The 21,015-nt window shown below is 56.9% G+C and overlaps 9 protein-coding genes across 11 annotated transcripts; 5 read left to right on the top strand and 4 right to left on the bottom strand.

Annotated features, from left to right (window-relative positions):
- Window positions 1–141: 141 nt before the first annotated feature.
- On the top strand, window positions 142–2,751 carry IUM83_14443 (putative integrase; the record flags this gene model as incomplete). The annotated part of the gene is made up of 4 exons (XM_067939191.1): window positions 142–470; window positions 545–1,011; window positions 1,086–2,096; window positions 2,180–2,751. The coding sequence occupies 4 exons, from the start codon at window positions 142–144 to the stop codon at window positions 2,749–2,751; spliced, it is 2,379 nt and encodes a 792-aa protein (XP_067787765.1).
- A 17-nt stretch (window positions 2,752–2,768) lies between these two features.
- IUM83_14442 (Integrase catalytic core protein) lies at window positions 2,769–3,692 on the top strand (the record flags this gene model as incomplete). The annotated part of the gene is made up of 1 exon (XM_067939190.1): window positions 2,769–3,692. The coding sequence occupies one exon, from the start codon at window positions 2,769–2,771 to the stop codon at window positions 3,690–3,692; it is 924 nt and encodes a 307-aa protein (XP_067787766.1).
- A 397-nt stretch (window positions 3,693–4,089) lies between these two features.
- On the top strand, window positions 4,090–6,273 carry IUM83_14441 (putative integrase; the record flags this gene model as incomplete). The annotated part of the gene is made up of 1 exon (XM_067939189.1): window positions 4,090–6,273. One exon carries the CDS (start codon window positions 4,090–4,092, stop codon window positions 6,271–6,273), a length of 2,184 nt encoding a protein of 727 aa, XP_067787767.1.
- A 99-nt stretch (window positions 6,274–6,372) lies between these two features.
- On the top strand, window positions 6,373–7,296 carry IUM83_14440 (Integrase catalytic core protein; the record flags this gene model as incomplete). Its single annotated transcript, XM_067939188.1, has 1 exon — window positions 6,373–7,296. One exon carries the CDS (start codon window positions 6,373–6,375, stop codon window positions 7,294–7,296), a length of 924 nt encoding a protein of 307 aa, XP_067787768.1.
- Window positions 7,297–7,521: 225 nt separating this feature from the next.
- On the top strand, window positions 7,522–9,767 carry IUM83_14439 (the record flags this gene model as incomplete). Of its 2 annotated transcripts, XM_067939187.1 has the most annotated exons (2): window positions 7,522–8,286; window positions 8,364–9,767. In XM_067939187.1, 2 exons carry the CDS (start codon window positions 7,522–7,524, stop codon window positions 9,765–9,767), a joined length of 2,169 nt encoding a protein of 722 aa, XP_067787760.1. The 2 variants fall into 2 exon arrangements, with proteins under 2 accessions (XP_067787760.1, XP_067787759.1); XM_067939186.1 differs by having other exon boundaries at window positions 8,283–9,767.
- Window positions 9,768–10,636: 869 nt separating this feature from the next.
- On the bottom strand, window positions 10,637–13,064 carry IUM83_14438 (Integrase catalytic core protein; the record flags this gene model as incomplete). Of its 2 annotated transcripts, none has more annotated exons than XM_067939184.1 (2): window positions 10,637–11,078; window positions 12,424–13,064. In XM_067939184.1, 2 exons carry the CDS (start codon window positions 13,062–13,064, stop codon window positions 10,637–10,639), a joined length of 1,083 nt encoding a protein of 360 aa, XP_067787691.1. The 2 variants fall into 2 exon arrangements, with proteins under 2 accessions (XP_067787691.1, XP_067787690.1); XM_067939185.1 differs by lacking the exon at window positions 12,424–13,064 and adding an exon at window positions 11,928–12,041 and having other exon boundaries at window positions 10,637–11,854.
- Window positions 13,065–15,299: 2,235 nt separating this feature from the next.
- On the bottom strand, window positions 15,300–15,560 carry IUM83_14437 (Copia proteinlike; the record flags this gene model as incomplete). The annotated part of the gene is made up of 1 exon (XM_067939183.1): window positions 15,300–15,560. One exon carries the CDS (start codon window positions 15,558–15,560, stop codon window positions 15,300–15,302), a length of 261 nt encoding a protein of 86 aa, XP_067787686.1.
- Window positions 15,561–17,450: 1,890 nt separating this feature from the next.
- On the bottom strand, window positions 17,451–18,774 carry IUM83_14436 (Copia protein; the record flags this gene model as incomplete). Its single annotated transcript, XM_067939182.1, has 4 exons — window positions 17,451–17,472; window positions 17,537–17,914; window positions 17,989–18,388; window positions 18,498–18,774. 4 exons carry the CDS (start codon window positions 18,772–18,774, stop codon window positions 17,451–17,453), a joined length of 1,077 nt encoding a protein of 358 aa, XP_067787685.1.
- A 617-nt stretch (window positions 18,775–19,391) lies between these two features.
- On the bottom strand, window positions 19,392–20,678 carry IUM83_14435 (Integrase catalytic core protein; the record flags this gene model as incomplete). The annotated part of the gene is made up of 1 exon (XM_067939181.1): window positions 19,392–20,678. One exon carries the CDS (start codon window positions 20,676–20,678, stop codon window positions 19,392–19,394), a length of 1,287 nt encoding a protein of 428 aa, XP_067787689.1.
- Window positions 20,679–21,015: the final 337 nt, after the last annotated feature.

The raw sequence follows: 21,015 nt of genomic DNA, 5'->3' as shown, positions 1-21,015 counted from the left end.
CGAGGTACCCGAACCGGTTAACCGAACCGGTCCAATACGACCACACGTTGATTAGACGAGTAGGTTGATTGGACGAGTAGTGTAGAATGATGGTTGATTAGACGCACTAGTTGGCTCAGGGATGAAGACGTGGCGATCTGCTTGCTCAGTCTGCCCAAGAGTTTGGAGAACGTCGTTCTCAACTTGGAGAGGAGCAACGCAGAGCTGCGCACTCAAGATGTGATCAAGGTGCGCACGAATGAGCACATCAAGCGGCAGGGCGACCAGACGGCTCAGGTGAAGATTGAAGACGCTGCGAGGGCCTTCAATGCCGAGCGTGAAAGTCGCCACTGCACGTACTGCGGAAAATCGGGGCACGTCGTGGAAAAGTGCTGGAGCAAGCAGAAGGAGAGAATCGAGGTGCACGACGTGGCCGGTCTGGTCGCGGTGCGAACAACGTCCAGTGGCGTGACGACAGCGATGACGACTGCGTCGCGTTCGCGGTCTCTATGGAGTGTGGAGTCTCCAGGACCAACAAGTTTCAAGGCTCATGGGCGATCGACAGTGGTGCCACGCACCACATCTGCAACGACAAGGCCAAGTTTGTCGACATCAAGGTGTGCGACGAAGGTGAACTCACGGTCGCCAACGGCAACACGGCCAAGATCATGGGAGTCGGGACGGTCATGCAGCGGGTCACTTTGCCCAACGGCAAGGAGCGCGACATCCGCATTCAAGATGCACTTTACGTGCCAAGCATGAACAAGAACCTGCTTTCGGTGCCGCAGATCAACCGAAGCGGACTGTTCAAGGTGGTGTTTGATGGTGCTGAAATGCACATCGCACAGAAGAAGTCGAAGAAAATCGTGGCTTCCGCGGACCTGATCGACGGCCTCTACTGGCTCCGAGTCCCAAGCTGCGCTGCGAATTCGGTGTCCAAGGCGTCGGTCAACGCGGTGGATCTTCATGCGCGTTTGGGTCACGCGCCGAATGACGTTCTTCGGAAGATGGTCTCAAGTGGCATGGTGACGGGTGCGAAAATGCCGACATCGTCGAAGAAGTCAAGCCAATGTCGTGGGTGCCAACAAGGGAAAATGGTGCAAAAGCCCTTCCCAAGCAACCCGAACAAGCGCAAGTACAAGCCGTTCGAGTTCCTCCACTTCGACATCTGCGGGCCCATGGAGAAGAGTCGCTGGGTGGCAGCCGCTACCTGCTGCTCATCACGGACGAAGCCAGCGGCTGCATGTCGGGATTCTGTCTGCGAGCCAGGTCGGAGAGTGAAGGCTGCTTGCGCCGATTCATCACCAAGGTGGAGAAGCAATTCGATGCCAGGGTGAAGTTCGTGCGCCATGACGGAGCCAAGGAGTTCGCGACCAATTCGCTCTTGGCGTACTACGAAGACCACGGCATCGAAGTGCAGCCCACGGTTCGGTATGCGCACCAAACCAACGCGACGGCTGAACGCGCCAACCGAACCATCGTGACCATCGGCCGCAGCATGCTTCACTACGCTGGGTTGGACAAGACGTTCTGGGCGGAAGCAGCGATGACGGCGATTTACATCAAGAATCGTCTGCCGTCACCCAAGTCGCCCGACAAAACTCCGTTCGAGATCGTCTACAAGTCCAAGCCCAACGTCAAGCACATGCGGATCTTCGGGTGCAAGGCCTACGTTTTGACGCCGAAGGAGAAGCGACTCAAGTGGGACCCGAAAGCTCGTGAAGGAATTTTCATGGGTTACGAGGAGCGTTCCAAGGCGTATCGAGTTTATGACATCGAGGCGGGGCAGGTGGTCATCTCTCGCGATGTCACATTCGATGAGTCAAGCTTCGACGACTCCAAGGCTGCTGATGGTGAAGAAGTCAACCGACTTACCGACGTTTTCGACGACATGCAAGTCTCCGACGACTCCGGCACAAGGGTGTTCACGCAGGCGGGGAAGCGCAAATCGCGTCCGGACAACCAAGATCGCGACAATGTTCGGCGTCCTCGTCGCAGTGCTGGACTCGAAGAAGCAAGTGCGCCTGGACGCTCGGAAGACGAAGACCAACGTGAATCTACGGCGGCGCAAGAAGAAAAATCGGAAGAAGACGATGAAGACGGCTCGACCCACCCATGTTCTGGCGTGCAAGTGCGAATGCTGTGGAAGCAAGTGACAGCGCGGAGCCGAAGACGTTTCAAGAAGCTGTGAACGGACCAGACCAAGTCCAGTGGCGCAAGGCAATTCGCGCCGAACTCAAGTCAATGCGGCTGCGAGGTGTTTTCCGCGCCGCCAAACTGCCCAACAACCAGCGCGCAGTCGGTACCAAGTGGGTGTTCAAGATCAAGCGCAACGCGGACGGATCGATCGAGAAGTTCAAGGCTCGGCTCGTCGCGAAAGGCTTCGTGCAGAAGTATGGCATCGACTACACCGAGACGTTTTCGCCCGTGGTCAAGTACGTCACGCTGCGAATGATCATTGCGGTTGCCAAGTACTTCGGATGGCCGATGGACCAGCTCGACGTGGTGACTGCGTTCCTGTACGGCTTGATGAAGGAGAAGGTGTTCTGCAGCGTGCCTGAAGGCGTGGAACTGGACGACGGTTTCGACTGCGTGGAACTGCTCAAGGCGATTTACGGACTCAAGCAAGCTTCGCGAGTTTGGAACGAGACCTTCGACGAGTATGTGCGCTCCATCGGTTTTCGCGTGTCAAGCTACGACCCTGCCTCTACATCAAGGTCGTCGACGGCGAATGCGTTCTGCTGCTGGTCTACGTGGACGACGTCTTGGTGACCGGAAGCTCAGCGGAAATGATCGCGGAAGTCAAGCGCCAACTCAAGTCGCGGTTCGAGATGACCGACAGTGGCAAGTGTTCCTTCATCCTCGGGATCGAGGTGGTCGACAACGCGGATGGCAGTGTTACGCTGAGCCAAGCTCGCTACATCAACGACATCCTGGAGCGCTTCGGCATGCAAGACTGCAAACCCGCTGCAAGTCCGGTCGACATCAGCATGAAGCTGGTCTCAAGCGACGCCATGACCAAGTTGGACGCGCCATTTCGCGAGGCTGTCGGTGCACTCATGCACTTGATGACATCGACTCGCCCGGACATTGCGTTCGCTGTCGGCTACGTGTCACGCTTCATGGAGAACCCGCAAGTCGAGCACTGGATTGCGGTCAAGCGCATCTTCCGCTACCTTCAAGGGACCAAGTCGCACGGAATCCGCTTCTCGCCGGGCAAGGACATCGACTTTCAAGGTTACTCGGATGCCGACTGGGCTGGTGATCTTAGTGATCGCAAGTCTACGTCGGGCTACCTGTTCCAAGTCGCCGGCGGACCGATCTCGTGGGGTTCCAAGAAGCAGTCAAGTGTGTCGCTCTCGACAAGCGAGGCTGAGTACATCGCACTGAGTTTGGCGATTCAAGAAAGCAAGTGGGTGCACAAGCTGCTGTGCGAGATCCTGGTTGCTGCAGGCGGGGTCACGCCTGAGTTGAAGATTTTCGAAGACAACCAGTCGTGCATCAAGATGACCAAGAACCCCGTCAACCATGGCCGCGCCAAGCACATCGACATCAAGTACCACCACATCCGCGACGAAGTCAAGCGCGGCGAAGTGATCGTCGAGTACTGCGAGACTGCCACCATGCTGGCCGACATCATGACCAAGGGACTTGCCGGACCACGCCACAAGGACTTGACGGCTGCGCTCGGCGTTCACGCATGTTCGCATTGAGGGGGCGTGTTGCAGGGTACTGAACCTTGGTACACTGTACCAGTTCCGAGGTACCCGAACCGGTTAACCGAACCGGTCCAATACGACCACACGTTGATTAGACGAGTAGGTTGATTGGACGAGTAGTGTAGAATGATGGTTGATTAGACGCACGAGTTGATAGGACGCACGGCCGCGTGTCTTTAGCACTAGCCTAGGGTGTAAGCTCCAACAATCCAATCACTTCTGAATTTCGATTCAACCCCCCAAGTGACCTTCCTCGCCTCGCCCCAAGCCTCGGCGGTGTCTACGACCAAGTCTACAAGTGCAAGACCCAACTACGACCTTCTTCAGCGGTGCGAACAACGTCCAGTGGCGTGACGACAGCGATGACGACTGCGTCGCATTCGCGGTCTCTATGGAGTGTGGAGTCTCCAGGACCAACAAGTTTCAAGGCTCATGGGCGATCGACAGTGGTGCCACGCACCACATCTGCAACGACAAGGCCAAGTTTGTCGACATCAAGGTGTGCGACGAAGGTGAACTCACGGTCGCCAACGGCAACACGGCCAAGATCATGGGAGTCGGGACGGTGATGCAGCGGGTCACTTTGCCCAACGGCAAGGAGCGCGACATCCGCATTCAAGATGCACTTTACGTGCCAAGCATGAACAAGAACCTGCTTTCGGTGCCGCAGATCAACCGAAGCGGACTGTTCAAGGTGGTGTTTGATGGTGCTGAAATGCACATCGCACAGAAGAAGTCGAAGAAAATCGTGGCTTCCGCGGACCTGATCGACGGCCTCTACTGGCTCCGAGTCCCAAGCTGCGCTGCGAATTCGGTGTCCAAGGCGTCGGTCAACGCGGTGGATCTTCATGCGCGTTTGGGTCACGCGCCGAATGACGTTCTTCGGAAGATGGTCTCAAGTGGCATGGTGACGGGTGCGAAAATGCCGACATCGTCGAAGAAGTCAAGCCAATGTCGTGGGTGCCAACAAGGGAAAATGGTGCAAAAGCCCTTCCCAAGCAACCCGAACAAGCGCAAGTACAAGCCGTTCGAGTTCCTCCACTTCGACATCTGCGGGCCCATGGAGGAAGAGTCGCTGGGTGGCAGCCGCTACCTACTGCTCATCACGGACGAAGCCAGCGGCTGCATGTCGGGATTCTGTCTGCGAGCCAGGTCGGAGAGTGAAGGCTGCTTGCGCCGATTCATCACCAAGGTGGAGAAGCAATTCGATGCCAGGGTGAAGTTCGTGCGCCATGACGGAGCCAAGGAGTTCGCGACCAATTCGCTCTTGGCGTACTACGAAGACCACGGCATCGAAGTGCAGCCCACGGTTCGGTATGCGCACCAAACCAACGCGACGGCTGAACGCGCCAACCGAACCATCGTGACCATCGGCCGCAGCATGCTTCACTACGCTGGGTTGGACAAGACGTTCTGGGCGGAAGCAGCGATGACGGCGATCTACATCAAGAATCGTCTGCCGTCACCCAAGTCGCCCGACAAAACGCCGTTCGAGATCGTCTACAAGTCCAAGCCCAACGTCAAGCACATGCGGATCTTCGGGTGCAAGGCCTACGTTTTGACGCCGAAGGAGAAGCGACTCAAGTGGGACCCGAAAGCTCGTGAAGGAATTTTCATGGGTTACGAGGAGCGTTCCAAGGCGTATCGAGTTTATGACATCGAGGCGGGGCAGGTGGTCATCTCTCGCGATGTCACATTCGATGAGTCAAGCTTCGACGACTCCAAGGCTGCTGATGGTGAAGAAGTCAACCGACTTACGGATGTTTTCGACGACATGCAAGTCTCCGACGACTCCGGCACAAGGGTGTTCACGCAGGCGGGGAAGCGCAAATCGCGTCCGGACAACCAAGATCGCGACAACGTTCGGCGTCCTCGTCGCAGTGCTGGACTCGAAGAAGCAAGTGCGCCTGGACGTTCGGAAGACGAAGACCAACGGGAATCTACGGCGGCACAAGAAGAAAAACCGGAAGAAGACGATGAAGACGGCTCGACTCCGCCCATGTTCTGGCGTGCAAGTGCGAATGCTGTGGAAGCAAGTGACAGCGCGGAGCCGAAGACGTTTCAAGAAGCTGTGAACGGACCAGACCAAGTCCAGTGGCGCAAGGCAATTCGCGCCGAACTCAAGTCAATGCGGCTGCGAGGTGTTTTCCGCGCCGCCAAACTGCCCAACAACCAGCGCGCAGTCGGAACCAAGTGGGTGTTCAAGATCAAGCGCAACGCGGACGGGTCGATCGAGAAGTTCAAGGCTCGACTCGTCGCGAAAGGCTTCGTGCAGAAATACGGCATCGACTACACCGAGACGTTTTCGCCCGTGGTCAAGTACGTCACGCTGCGAATGATCATTGCGGTTGCCAAGTACTTCGGATGGCCGATGGACCAGCTCGACGTGGTGACTGCGTTCCTGTACGGCTTGATGAAGGAGAAGGTGTTCTGCAGCGTGCCTGAAGGCGTGGAACTGGACGACGGTTTCGACTGCGTGGAACTGCTCAAGGCGATTTACGGGCTCAAGCAAGCTTCGCGAGTTTGGAGCGAGACCTTCGACGAGTATGTGCGCTCCATCGGATTTCGCGTGTGAAGCTACGACCCATGTCTCTACATCAAGGTCGTCGACGGCGAATGCGTTCTGCTGCTGGTCTACGTGGACGACGTCTTGGTGACCGGAAGCTCAGCGGAAATGATCGCGGAAGCCAAGCGCCAACTCAAGTCGCGGTTAGAGATGACCGACAGTGGCAAGTGCTCCTTCATCCTCGGGATCGAGGTGGTCGACAACGCGAATGGCAGTGTTACGCTCAGCCAAGCTCGCTACATCAACGACATCCTGGAGCGCTTCGGCATGCAAGACTGCAAACCCGCTGCAAGCCCGGTCGACATCAGCATGAAGCTGGTCTCAAGCGACGCCATGACCAAGTTGGATGCGCCATTTCGCGAGGCTGTCGGTGCACTCATGCACTTGATGACATCGACTCGCCCGGACATTGCGTTCGCTGTCGGCTACGTGTCACGCTTCATGGAGAACCCGCAAGTCGAGCACTGGATTGCGGTCAAGCGCATCTTCCGCTACCTTCAAGGGACCAAGTCGCATGGACTCCGCTTTTCGTCGGGCAAGGACATCGACTTTCAAGGTTACTCGGATGCCGACTGGGCTGGTGATCTTAGTGATCGCAAGTCTACGTCGGGCTACCTGTTCCAAGTCGCCGGCGGACCGATCTCGTGGGGTTCCAAGAAGCAAACAAGTGTGTCACTCTCGACAAGCGAGGCCGAGTACATCGCACTGAGTTTGGCGATTCAAGAAGGCAAGTGGGTGCACAAGCTGCTGTGCGAGATCCTGGTTGCTGCAGGCGGAGTCACGCCCGAATTGAAGATTTTCGAAGACAACCAGTCGTGCATCAAGATGACCAAGAACCCCGTGAACCATGGCCGCGCCAAGCACATCGACATCAAGTACCATCACATCCGCGACGAAGTCAAGCGCGGCGAAGTGATCGTCGAGTACTGCGAGACTGCCACCATGCTGGCCGACATCATGACCAAGGGACTTGCCGGACCACGCCACAAGGACTTGACGGCTGCGCTCGGCGTTCACGCGTGTTCGCATTGAGGGGGCGTGTTGCAGGGTACTGAACCTTGGTACACTGTACCAGTTCCGAGGTACCCGAACCGGTTAACCGAACCGGTCCAATACGACCACACGTTGATTAGACGAGTAGGTTGATTGGACGAGTAGTGTAGAATGATGGTTGATTAGACGCACTAGTTGATAGGACGCACGGCCGCGTGTCTTTAGCACTAGCCTAGGGTGTAAGCTCCAACAATCCAATCACTTCTGAATTTCGATTCAACCCCCCAAGTGACCTTCCTCGCCTCGCCCCAAGCCTCGGCGGTGTCTACGACCAAGTCTACAAGTGCAAGATCCCAGTACGACCTTCTTCAGAACCTCAAGGTGTTTGGTTGCCACGCGTACGTGCTGGTCCCGAAGGCGAAGCGGTCCAAGTTTGACGCCCGGTCGGTGCGTTGCCGGTTCCTGGGGTACTCGGAGCACGAGAAAGCGTATCGGTTTGAAGAGATCGAGAGCGGTCGCGTGTTGGTGAGCCGCGACGCGCAGTTCATGGAAGACGTCTTCGACGGTGGGAGACGCAAATATGCTACGAAGGAGGTGGTGATTGGTCTTCCAGATGAAGATGATGAAGATGCCACGGATGAAGAGACTCCGTCCGAATCGGATGAGGACGGCAGTGAGGATGAGGCTGCGCGGGATGAAGACTTCGAACCCGGCAGCAAGCGACACCCGCGGACGCAGTCACTAGAAGAAGCCGTGGAGGTGCCGAGGCCCAAGCGATATGCGCCGCAGAATGGACGTTCGACGCTGGATGAGATGTCTGCGGCGGCCCAAGAGAGTCAAGATTTTGAGGCTGCGTACGTCGTGGATTCAGTGGGAGAGATGCCGACTACGTTCAAGTCGGCGATGGAATCCAGCGACGCAGCCAAGTGGAAGGAAGCATGCGACTCGGAGTACGACTCGCTGCTCAAGAACAAGACGTGGGAAGTGGTGCCACTGCCGAAGGGACGCAAGGCCATCGGCAACAGATGGGTGTTTCGCGTGAAGGAGAACCAGGCTGGAGAGGTCGAACGGTTCAAGGCGCGTCTGGTGGCCAAGGGTTCTCGCAGAAGTACGGCATCGACTACGACGAGACCTTCGCTCCAGTGGCCAAGTTCACGTCGATCCGGGCCGTGCTGAGTTTGGCCGCCAAGTATGGTCTCAAGCTGCATCAGATGGATGTGAAGACGGCGTTCCTGAATGGCGGCTTGGACGAAGAGATCTACATGGTGCAACCGGACGGCTACGTCGATGAAGACCACCCGGACTACGTGTGCAAGCTGAAGCAGTCATTGTACGGGTTGAAGCAGTCGCCGCGCATGTGGAACAAGACCATCGACGAGTTCATGCTGAAGCTGGGGTTCACCAAGTGCGAGTCCGACCATTGCGTCTACGTGAAACGCGACGGACACAGCATGATCTTCGTGGTCATCTACGTGGACGACCTGATCCTGGCCAGCAACGACGACGAGCTGATGGAGTCGACCAAGCGCGCACTCAGCAAACGGTTCGAAATGACAGACCTCGGCGAGCTTACGTACTTCCTCGGCATGGAGATCAAGAACGACTTGGAGTCCGGCAAGGTGACGATGCGGCAGACCAAGTTTCTCAAGTCGATCCTGAGCAAGTTCGGCATGCAGGACAGCAAACCCGTGAAGACGCCGCAGGATCCAGGACTTAAGTTGACCAAGAACATGTGCGAGGGTGGCTGCAAGCATGAAGACACGATGAAGAACGTGCCGTATCGGAGTGCTGTCGGCGCGTTGATGTACCTGATGGTGGCGACGCGTCCGGACCTGGCTGCTGCAGTAGGCGTGCTGAGTCAGTTCGCCGCCGACCCGTGTCCCACACACTGGCAAGCCCTCAAGCGTGTGCTCCGGTATCTGCAAGCCACGCCCACGCATGGCATCGAGTTCTCGAAGGGTGACGGCTGCGGAGTTGTGTGTGGCTACTCGGACGCAGACTGGGCTGGTGACATCGAATCGAGAAGAAGTACAAGCGGCTACGCGTTCATGATGAACGGCGGGTGCATCAGCTGGAGGAGCAAGAAGCAGCGGACGGTGGCGCTGTCATCTACAGAGGCGGAGTACATGGCGCTGTCAGAGGCGACGCAGGAGGCGGTGTGGCTCAAGGTGTTTCTGCGCGAGCTCGGCGAAATGGCAAGCGATGAAGCAATCAAGATCTACGAGGACAACCAAGGCTCCATCGCGTTGGCCAAGAACCCGGAGTTCCACAAGCGCACCAAGCACATCGACATTCGCTACCACTTCGTGCGTGAGAAGGTGGAAGACGGTCAGGTGGTGTTGGAGTACTGCTCGACGAAGGACATGCTGGCCGACATCATGACGAAGGCGATCACTTCTGTGCAGTTCGAAGTTCTGCGACACAAGCTGGGGATCCAAGGTGCAGCCGACGTCGAGTCGCGTGGGAGTGTTGTCAAGGGATCGCCTCGACCAGCTGCGGTGTACCAGTAAGGTACCGGTGTGACCTTCACTCAGTGGTGCCGCCATCATTCGTGTGATGATGGGACGAGGATTACGGGACGCTGATGATGGGACGCGTGGGTACAGGATTGTGGGTACAGGATGGGCATCTACGCGGCACTCCCTGATTGGCTGAAGGACCTTCTATCCAGTTAGGAATCCAGTAGAGTGTATCCAGCAGGAATATCCAGTAGGCTTAGAGGTAGCACGCAGTTCGCGAACTAAGGACCTAAATCAATCACTTTGCATTCTGACATCTAGTGCTCAAACGACCTTCCTTTTGTTCACGCAGGCGGGGAAGCGCAAATCGCGTCCGGACAACCAAGATCGCGACAACGTTCGACGTCCTCGTCGCAATGCTGGACTTGAAGAAGCAAGTGCGCCTGGACGCTCGGAAGATGAAGACCAACGTGAATCTACGGCGGCGCAAGAAGAAAAATCGGAAGAAGACGATGAAGACGGCTCGACCCCACCCATGTTCTGGCGTGCAAGTGCGAATGCTGTGGAAGCAAGTGACAGCGCGGAGCCTGAAGAAGGTCGTACTGGGATCTTGCACTGGTTGACTTGGTCGTTGACACCGCCGAGGCTTGGGGCGAGGCGAGGAAGGTCACTTGGGGGGTTGAATCGAAATTCAGAAGTGATTGGATTGTTGGAGCTTACACCCTAGGCTAGTGCTAAAGACACGCGGCCGTGCGTCCTATCAACTAGTGCGTCTAATCAACCATCATTCTACACTGTTCGTTCAATCAACCTACTCGTCTAATCAACGTGTGGTCGTATTGAACCGGTTCGGTTAACCGGTTCGGGTACCTCGGAACTGGTACAGTGTACCAAGGTTCAGTACCCTGCAACACGCCCCCTCAATGCGAACACGCGTGAACGCCGAGCGCAGCCGTCAAGTCCTTGTGGCGTGGTCCGGCAAGTCCCTTGGTCATGATGTCGGCCAGCATGGTGGCAGTCTCGCAGTACTCGACGATCACTTCGCCGCGCTTGACTTCGTCGCGGATGTGATGGTACTTGATGTCGATGTGCTTGGCGCGACCATGGTTGACGGGGTTCTTGGTCATCTTGATGCACGACTGGTTGTCTTCGAAAATCTTCAACTCGGGCGTGACTTCGCCCGCAGCAACCAGGATCTCGCACAGCAGCTTGTGCACCCACTTGCCTTCTTGAATCGCCAAACTCAGTGCGATGTACTCGGCCTCGCTTGTCGAGAGTGACACACTTGATTGCTTCTTGGAACCCCATGAGATCGGTCCACCGGCGACTTGGAACAGGTAGCCCGACGTAGACTTGCGATCACTAAGATCACCAGCCCAGTCGGCATCCGAGTAACCTTGAAAGTCGATGTCCTTGCCCGCCGAAAAACGGATTCCGTGCGACTTGGTCCCTTGAAGGTAGCGGAAGATGCGCTTGACCGCAATCCAGTGCTCGACTTGCGGATTCTCCATGAAGCGTGACACGTAGCCGACAGCGAACGCAATGTCCGGGCGAGTCGATGTCATCAAGTGCATGAGTGCACCGACAGCCTCGCGAAATGGCGCGTCCAACTTGGTCATGGCGTCGCTTGAGACCAGCTTCATGCTGATGTCGACCGGGCTTGCAGCGGGTTTGCAGTCTTGCATGCCGAAGCGCTCCAGGATGTCGTTGATATAGCGAGCTTGGCTGAGCGTAACACTGCCATCCGCGTTGTCGACCACCTCGATCCCGAGGATGAAGGAACACTTGCCACTGTCGGTCATCTCGAACCGCGACTTGAGTTGGCGCTTGACTTCCACGATCATTTCCGCTGAGCTCCCGGTCACCAACACGTCGTCCACGTAGACCAGCAGCAGAACGCATTCGCCGTCGACGACCTTGACGTAGAGGCAGGGGTCGTAGCTTGACACGCGAAAACCGATGGAGCGCACATATTCGTCGAAGGTCTCGTTCCAAACGCGCGAAGCTTGCTTGAGTCCGTAAATCGCCTTGAGCAGTTCCCCGCAGTCGAAACCGTCGTCCAGTTCCACGCCTTCAGGCACGCTGCAGAACACCTTCTCCTTCATCAAGCCGTACAGGAACGCAGTCACCACGTCGAGCTAAAAGTAAAGGTCGTTTGAGCAGTTGATGTCAGAATGCAAAGTGATTGATTTAGGTCCTTAGTTCGCGAACCTTGAGCCACACCGCCTCCTGCGTCGCCTCTGACAGCGCCATGTACTCCGCCTCTGTAGATGACAGCGCCACCGTCCGCTGCTTCTTGCTCCTGCTGATGCACCCGCCGTTCATCGCGTAGCCGCTTGTACTTCTTCTCGGATGTCACCTAAGTCTGAAGGTCCGCAGCCGTCACCCTTCGAACTCGATGCCATGCGTGGGCGTGGCTTGCAGATACCGGAGCACACGCTTGATGCCAGTGTGTGGGACACGGGTCGGCGCAGCACCCACAAGCCCCGGACGCGTCGCCACCATCAGGTACATCAACGCGCCGACAGCATCATCAGCGTTCCTGTCATCCGTCGTCTTCATGCATGCAGCCACCCTCGCACATGTTCGCTGGTCAGGCGACTTGAGAAACTTGGTCTGCCGCATCGTCACCTTGCCGGACTCCAAGTCGTTCTTGATCTCCATGCCGAGGAAGTACGTAAGCTCGCCGAGGTCTGTCATTTCGAACCGTTTGCTGAGTGCGCGCTTGGTCGACTCCATCAGCTCGTCGTCGTTGCTGGCCAGGATCAGGTCGTCCACGTAGATGACCACGAAGATCATGCTGTGTCCGTCGCGTTTCACGTAGACGCAATGGTCGGACTCGCACTTGGTGAACCCCAGCTTCAGCATGAACTCGTCGATGGTCTTGTTCCACATGCGCGGCGACTGCTTCAACCCGTACAATGACTGCTTCAGCTTGCACACGTAGTCCGGGTGGTCTTCATCGACGTAGCCGTCCGGTTGCACCATGTAGATCTCTTCGTCCAAGCCGCCATTCAGGAACGCCGTCTTCACATCCATCTGATGCAGCTTGAGACCATACTTGGCGGCCAAACTCAGCACGGCCCGGATCGACGTGAACTTGGCCACTGGAGCGAAGGTCTCGTCGTAGTCGATGCCGTACTTCTGCGAGAACCCCTTGGCCACCAGACGCGCCTTGAACCGTTCGACCTCTCCAGCCTGGTTCTCCTTCACGCGAAACACCCATCTGTTGCCGATGGCCTTGCGTCCCTTCGGCAGTGGCACCACTTCCCACGTCTTGTTCTTGAGCAGCGAGTCGTACTCCGAGTCGCATGCTTCCTTCCACTTGGCTGCGTCGCTGGATTCCATCGCCGACTTGAACGTAGTCGGCATCTCTCCCACTGAATCCACGACGTACGCAGCCTCAAAATCTTGACTCTCTTGGGCCGCCGCAGACATCTCATCCAGCGTCGAACGTCCATTCTGCGGCGCATATCGCTTGGCCCTCGGCACCTCCACGGCTTCTTCTAGTGACTGCGTCCGCGGGTGTCGCTTGCTGCCGGGTTCGAAGTCTTCATCCCGCGCAGCCTCATCCTCACTGCCGTCCTCATCCGATTCGGACGGAGTCTCTTCATCCGTGGCATCTTCATCGTCTTCATCTGGAAGACCAATCACCACCTCCTTCGTAGCATATTTGCGTCTCCCACCGTCGAAGACGTCTTCCATGAACTGCGCGTCGCGGCTCACCAACACGCGACCGCTCTCGATCTCTTCAAACCGATACGCTTTCTCGTGCTCCGAGTACCCCAGGAACCGGCAACGCACCGACCGGGCGTCAAACTTGGACCGCTTCGCCTTCGGGACCAGCACGTACGCGTGGCAACCAAACACCTTGAGGTTCGCCAGCAGTGGCTTCTTTCCCGTCCAAACTTGGTGCGGCGACTTGTCGTGGCTAATGGCGCGTGTCGGACACCGGTTCCGGAGGAACGTGGCTGTCACCACCGCTTCACCCCAGTAACCCTTCGACAACCCGGCATGCTCCAACATGCAGCGCGCACACTCCACCAACGTCCGGTTCATCCGTTCCGCCACGCCGTTCAGCTGTGGCGTGTACGGCGGCGTGAACTTCTGCACGATACCACGGTCGCTGCAGAACTTGGCCATCTCGCGCGAAGTGTACTCGCCACCGTTGTCGCTCCGGAGCGTTTTCACACGCTTGCCGGTCTGCGTTTCAGCCAACGCAACGAACTCAGCGAACTTGGCGGCCACCTCCGACTTGTTCCGCATCAAGTACACCACACAGAAGTGCGACTTGTCGTCGATGAACGTGACGAAGTAGCGCTTGCCACCAAACGTAGACGTCTGCATGGGGCCGCACACATCGCTGTGAACCACTTCCAGCACTTGCTTCGCACGGTTTGGAGACGACTTCATGTAGCTCACTCGCGTTTGCTTGCCGAGTGAGCATCCGTCGCACAGCTCCCACTGCTTCACCGACGTCATGTCGATGCCAGAGCCGTAGCCCTTCTTGACGATGGCGTCTAGACCGCCATGGCCAATGTGACCAAGTCGAAGGTGCCAGAGGTACGACGTGGTGTCCCCTTTGCGATCCTTCGAGCTTGCCACATTGGCCTCGTCAGGCATCACCGGTGTCATGCTCAGCTTGAACAGCCCTTTGCCTTCGCGAGCGCCGAGCTTCCACTTGAGACCCTTCGTCTCCGTGAAGCACCCGTCGCTCTCGAACGTCACAGGCCCGACGTCCTTGGTGAATCTGCCGACGGAGAACAGGTTGCGCGACAACTTGGGAATGTGCCACACATTCGTGAGCACACCCTTCTTGACGCCGCGCGGGGTCTGCATCTTCATCACGATGTCGCCTCTCCCGATCGCTTGCACCACACCGTCGTCCGCGAGATGCACGTCCACCGGCGAGATCTTCTTGTAGTTCCTCATGAACTTCTTGGAACTGGTCATGTGCTGCGTCGCACCCGAGTCGACCAGCCACACCTCATTCGACTTGGTGGTGTTGCTCCCACCACCAACCGAGAAGAGGAAGTCGCCAGAGTCGTCCTCACTCTGCGCGACGTTCGCTCGCTGCGGCCTCTGCCGCTCCGCGTTCTCGCGGATTCGCACAGGACACTTGGCGATCCAATGTCCTTGCTCCCCACAGTAGTGGCAGGCGCTGGCCTTGTTGGCGGTCGCCTGCCGTCCCTTTCGCTTGCCGTTGTCGCTTGTCATAAACGCTTGGCCTTGACCGGGCGCGGCTCCGTCGACGCCGCCACCTTGCTCCTTGCGCTTCATATCCTCATGCAGCAGCCGAGCCGTCACAAGTTCCCACGACAGCGAGTCGGCTCTCGACTCCAACGCCGTGATGAGGAACTGGTACGACTCGCTGAGACTCCCAAGAAGCGTGATCACCAAGTCATCCTCGCTGACCGGAGCGCCCACTGCGTCGAGCTGCTCCGCCAGAGTCTTGATCTTGTTGATGTGCTCCAGCACATCATCACCTTCCGCCATCATCGTCGTGAAGAAACGTCGACGAAGGAAGAGCTTGTTGGCCAAACTCTTCTTCTCGAAGTGTCCTTCCAGTTTTGACCATGCATCTTACGCATCCTTCGCCGACCGGACCAGCGGCAGCTGCGAATCTTCCATCGCGAGACAGATGATCGCCAGCGCCTTGCGAGACTTCCTCTTGAACGTCGTTTGGTCCAGCGTAGTGGCGCAGTGCTCCAGCTTGATCTCTCCACTTGTCACTTCCCACAGGTCTCGTTCCTCGAGCACCATCGCCATCTTGAACTTCCACGTGTGGAAGTTGGTTCCGTCGAACTTGTTGATGCGAGAGGTCGTGGTCGAGGCGGCGTCCATGGCGAAAGCGTAGTCGGAGTCTTCAGCAGGGAAAACGGGGCTTGGGCTCATAACCAAAAGTAAAGGTCGTTTGAGCACTAGATGTCAGAATGCAAAGTGATTGATTTAGGTCCTTAGTTCGCGAACTGCGTGCTACCTCTAAGCCTACTGGATATTCCTGCTGGATACACTCTACTGGATTCCTAACTGGATAGAAGGTCCTTCAGCCAATCAGCGAGTGCCACGTAGATGCCCATCCTGAACCCACAATCCTGTACCCACGCGTCCCATCATCAGCGTCCCGTAATCCTCGTACCATCATCACACGAATGATGGCGGCACCACTGAGTGAAGGTCACACCGGTACCTTACTGGTACACCGCAGCTGGTCGAGGCGATCCCTTGACAACAAGCCGTACAGGAACGCAGTCACCACGTCGAGCTGGTCCATCGGCCATCCGAAGTACTTGGCAACCGCAATGATCATTCGCAGCGTGACGTACTTCACGACGGGCGAAAACGTCTCGGTGTAGTCGATGCCATACTTCTGCACGAAGCCTTTCGCGACGAGCCGAGCCTTGAACTTCTCGATCGATCCGTCCGCGTTGCGCTTGATCTTGAACACCCACTTGGTACCGACTGCGCGCTGGTTGTTGGGTAGTTTGGCGGCGCGGAAAACACCTCGCAGCCGCATTGACTTGAGTTCGGCGCGAATTGCCTTGCGCCACTGGACTTGGTCTGGTCCGTTCACAGCTTCTTGAAACGTCATCGGCTCCGCGCTGTCACTTGCTTCCACAGCATTCGCACTTGCACGCCAGAACATGGGTGGAGTCGAACCGTCTTCATCGTCTTCTTCCGATTTTTCTTCTTGCGCCGCCGTAGATTCACGTTGGTCTTCGTCTTCCGAGCGTCCAGGCGCACTTGCTTCTTCGAGTCCAGCACTGCGACGAGGACGCCGAACATTGTCGCGATCTTGGTTGTCCGGACGCGATTTGCGCTTCCCCGCCTGCGTGAACACCCTTGTGCCGGAGTCGTCGGAGACTTGCATGTCGTCGAAAACGTCGGTAAGTCGGTTGACTTCTTCACCCTCAGCAGCCTTGGAGTCGTCGAAGCTTGACTCATCGAATGTGACATCGCGAGAGATTACCACCTGCCCCGCCTCGATGTCATAAACTCGATACGCCTTGGAACGCTCTTCGTAACCCATGAAAATTCCTTCACGAGCTTTCGGGTCCCACTTGAGTCGCTTCTCCTTCGGCGTCAAAACGTAGGCCTTGCACCCGAAGATCCGCATGTGCTTGACGTTGGGCTTGGACTTGTAGACAATCTCGAACGGCGTTTTGTCGGGCGACTTGGGTGACGGCAGACGATTCTTGATGTAAATCGCCGTCATCGCTGCTTCCGCCCAGAACGTCTTGTCCAACCCGGCGTAGTGAAGCATGCTGCGGCCGATGGTCACGATGGTTCGGTTGGCGTGTTCAGCCGTCGCGTTGGTTTGGTGCGCATACCGAACCGTGGGTTGCACTTCGATGCCGTGGTCTTCGTAGTACGCCAAGAGCGAATTGGTCGCGAACTCCTTGGCTCCGTCATGGCGCACGAACTTCACCCTGGCATCGAATTGCTTCTCCACCTTGGTGATGAATCGGCGCAAGCAGCCTTCACTCTCCGACCTGGCTCGCAGACAGAATCCCGACATGCAGCCGCTGGCTTCGTCCGTGATGAGCAGCAAGTAGCGGCTGCCACCCAGCGACTCTTCTTCCATGGGCCCGCAAATGTCGAAGTGGAGGAACTCGAACGGCTTGTACTTGCGCTTGTTCGGGTTGCTTGGGAAGGGCTTTTGCACCATTTTCCCTTGTTGGCACCCACGACATTGGCTTGACTTCTTCGACGATGTCGGCATTTTCGCACCCGTCACCATGCCACTTGAGACCATCTTCCGAAGAACGTCATTCGGCGCGTGACCCAAACGCGCATGAAGATCCACCGCGTTGACCGACGCCTTGGACACCGAATTCGCAGCGCAGCTTGGGACTCGGAGCCAGTAGAGGCCGTCGATCAGGTCCGCGGAAGCCACGATTTTCTTCGACTTCTTCTGTGCGATGTGCATTTCAGCACCATCAAACACCACCTTGAACAGTCCGCTTCGGTTGATCTGCGGCACCGAAAGCAGGTTCTTGTTCATGCTTGGCACGTAAAGTGCATCTTGAATGCGGATGTCGCGCTCCTTGCCGTTGGGCAAAGTGACCCGCTGCATCACCGTCCCGACTCCCATGATCTTGGCCGTGTTGCCGTTGGCGACCGTGAGTTCACCTTCGTCGCACACCTTGATGTCGACAAACTTGGCCTTGTCGTTGCAGATGTGGTGCGTGGCACCACTGTCGATCGCCCATGAGCCTTGAAACTTGTTGGTCCTGGAGACTCCACACTCCATAGAGACCGCGAACGCGACGCAGTCGTCATCGCTGTCGTCACGCCACTGGACGTTGTTCGCACCGCGACCAGACCGGCCACGTCGTGCACCTCGATTCTCTCCTTCTGCTTGGTCCAGCACTTTTCCACGACGTGCCCCGATTTTCCGCAGTACGTGCAGTGGCGACTTTCACGCTCGGCATTGAAGGCCCTCGCAGCGTCTTCAATCTTCACCTGAGCCGTCTTCTCGCCCTGCCGCTTGATGTGCTCATTCGTGAGCACCTTGATCACATCTTGAGTGCGCAGCTCTGCGTTGCTCATCTCCAAGTTGAGAACGACGTTCTCGAAACTCTTGGGCAGACTCCTGAGCAAGCAGATCGCCACGTCTTCATCCTCCATCTTGGCGCCGATGTTGCTGAGCTTGGCGCTGATGTTGAGGACTTCATTGCAATGATGAAGCACATTGCCGCCTTCTGCCATCTCCATGCTGAAGAGCTGGCGCTTCAGGTAGATGCGTCCAGCCTTCTGCGACCCCCCCGTAGAGCGAACGCAGTCGCGTCCAGGCCACCCACGCTTCCTCGCAGTCGTCGACCACATGATGGTAGTCAGCATCCATGTGGAGCAACATCAGGCCGAACGCGATGTTGCTCGACTTGACGTAGTCGTCCTTGGCCCTCGTGTCCGCGAAGCTTGGTTTCGTCTCGCGGTTCACGACGCTCCACACCGACTTGGTCAGGAACACGCCACGCATGTAGCGGTTCCACGTGGCGTAGTTGTCGCCGTTGAACTTGTCGATGGAGATCTTGGTGTCTTGGACAGAGGACATGGTGCTTGGGCTCATAACCTGAAGAAGGTCGTACTGGGATCTTGCACTGGTTCACTTGGTCGTAGACACCGCCGAGGCTTGGGGCGAGGCGAGGAAGGTCACTTGGGGGGTTGAATCGAAATTCAGAAGTGATTGGATTGTTGGAGCTTACACCCTAGGCTAGTGCTAAAGACACGCGGCCGTGCGTCCTATCAACTAGTGCGTCTAATCAACCATCATTCTACACTGCTCGTCCAATCAACCTACTCGTCTAATCAACGTGTGGTCGTATTGGACCGGTTCGGTTAACCGGTTCGGGTACCTCGGAACTGGTACAGTGTACCAAGGTTCAGTACCCTGCAACAGTGCCGGCGTAGATTCACGTTGGTCTTGGTCAAGCGAGGGTCCAGGCGCACTTGCTTCTTCGAGTCCAGCACTGCGACGAGGACGCCGAACATTGTCGCGATCTTGGTTGTCCGGACGCGATTTGCGCTTCCCCGCCTGCGTGAACACCCTTGTGCCGGAGTCGTCGGACACTTGCATGTCGTCGAAAACGTCGGTAAGTCGGTTGACTTCTTCACCATCAGCAGCCTTGGAGTCGTCGAAGCTTGACTCATCGAATGTGACATCGCGAGAAATCACCACCTGCCCCGCCTCGATGTCATAAACTCGATACGCCTTGGAACGCTCCTCGTAACCCATGAAAATTCCTTCACGAGCTTTCGGTCCCACTTGAGTCGCTTCTCCTTCGGCGTCAAAACGTAGGCCTTGCACCCGAAGATCCGCATGTGCTTGACGTTGGGCTTGGACTTGTAGACGATCTCGAACGGAGTTTTGTCAGGCGACTTGGGTGACGGCAGACGATTCTTGATGTAAATCGCCGTCATCGCTGCTTCCGCCCAGAACGTCTTATCCAACCCAGCGTAGTGCAACATGCTGCGGCCGATGGTCACGATGGTTCGGTTGGCGCGTTCAGCCGTCGCGTTGGTTTGGTGCGCATACCGAACCGTGGGCTGCACTTCGATGCCGTGGTCTTCGTAGTACGCCAAGAGCGAATTGGTCGCGAACTCCTTGGCTCTGTCATGACGCACGAACTTCACCCTGGCATCGAATTGCTTCTCCACCTTGGTGATGAATCGGCGCAAGCAGCCTTCACTCTCCGACCTGGCTCGCAGACAGAATCCCGACATGCAGCCGCTGGCTTCGTCCGTGATGAGCAGCAAGTAACGGCTGCCACCCAGCGACTCTTCTTCCATGGGCCCGCAAATGTCGAAGTGGAGGAACTCGAACGGCTTGTACTTGCGCTTGTTCGGGTTGCTTGGGAAGGGCTTTTGCACCATTTTCCCTTGTTGGCACCCACGACATTGGCTTGACTTCTTCGACGATGTCGGCATTTTCGCACCCGTCACCGTGCCACTTGAGACCATCTTCCGAAGATCGTCATTCTGCGCGTGACCCAAACGCGCATGAAGATCCACCGCGTTGACCGACGCCTTGGACACCGAATTCGCAGCGCAGCTTGGGACTCGGAGCCAGTAGAGGCCGTCGATCAGGTCCGCGGAAGCCACGATTTTCTTCGACTTTTTCTGTGCGATGTGCATTTCAGCACCATCAAACACCACCTTGAACTGTCCGCTTCGGTTGATCTGCGGCACCGAAAGCAGGTTCTTGTTCATGCTTGGGACATACAGTGCATCTTGAATGCGGATGTCGCGCTCCTTGCCGTTGGGCAAAGTGACCCGCTGCATCACCGTCCCGACTCCCATGATCTTGGCCGTGTTGCCGTTGGCGACCGTGAGTTCACCTTCGTCGCACACCTTGATGTCGACAAACTTGGCCTTGTCGTTGCAGATGTGGTGCGTGGCGCCACTGTCGATCGCCCACGAGCCTTGAAACTTGTTGGTCCTGGAGACTGCACACTCCATAGAGACCGCGAACGCGACGCAGTCGTCATCGCTGTCGTCACGCCACTGGACGTTGTTCGCACCGCTGAAGAAGGTCGTAGTTGGGTCTTGCACTTGTAGACTTGGTCGTAGACACCGCCGAGGCTTGGGGTGAGGCGAGGAAGGTCACTTGGGGGGTTGAATCGAAATTCAGAAGTGATTGGATTGTTGGAGCTTACACCCTAGGCTAGTGCTAAAGACACGCGGTCGTGCGTCCTATCAACTAGTGCGTCTAATCAACCATCATTCTACACTACTCGTCCAATCAACCTACTCGTCTAATCAACGTGTGGTCGTATTGGACCGGTTCGGTTAACCG

The sequence above is a fragment of the Phytophthora cinnamomi genome, assembly GCF_018691715.1.
Source record: "Phytophthora cinnamomi strain GKB4 chromosome Unknown Contig58, whole genome shotgun sequence".
NCBI classification, from domain to species: domain Eukaryota; phylum Oomycota; class Peronosporomycetes; order Peronosporales; family Peronosporaceae; genus Phytophthora; species Phytophthora cinnamomi.
Note: the sequence above shows the minus strand (reverse complement) of the source record. Positions and strands in the feature narration are given on the sequence as shown.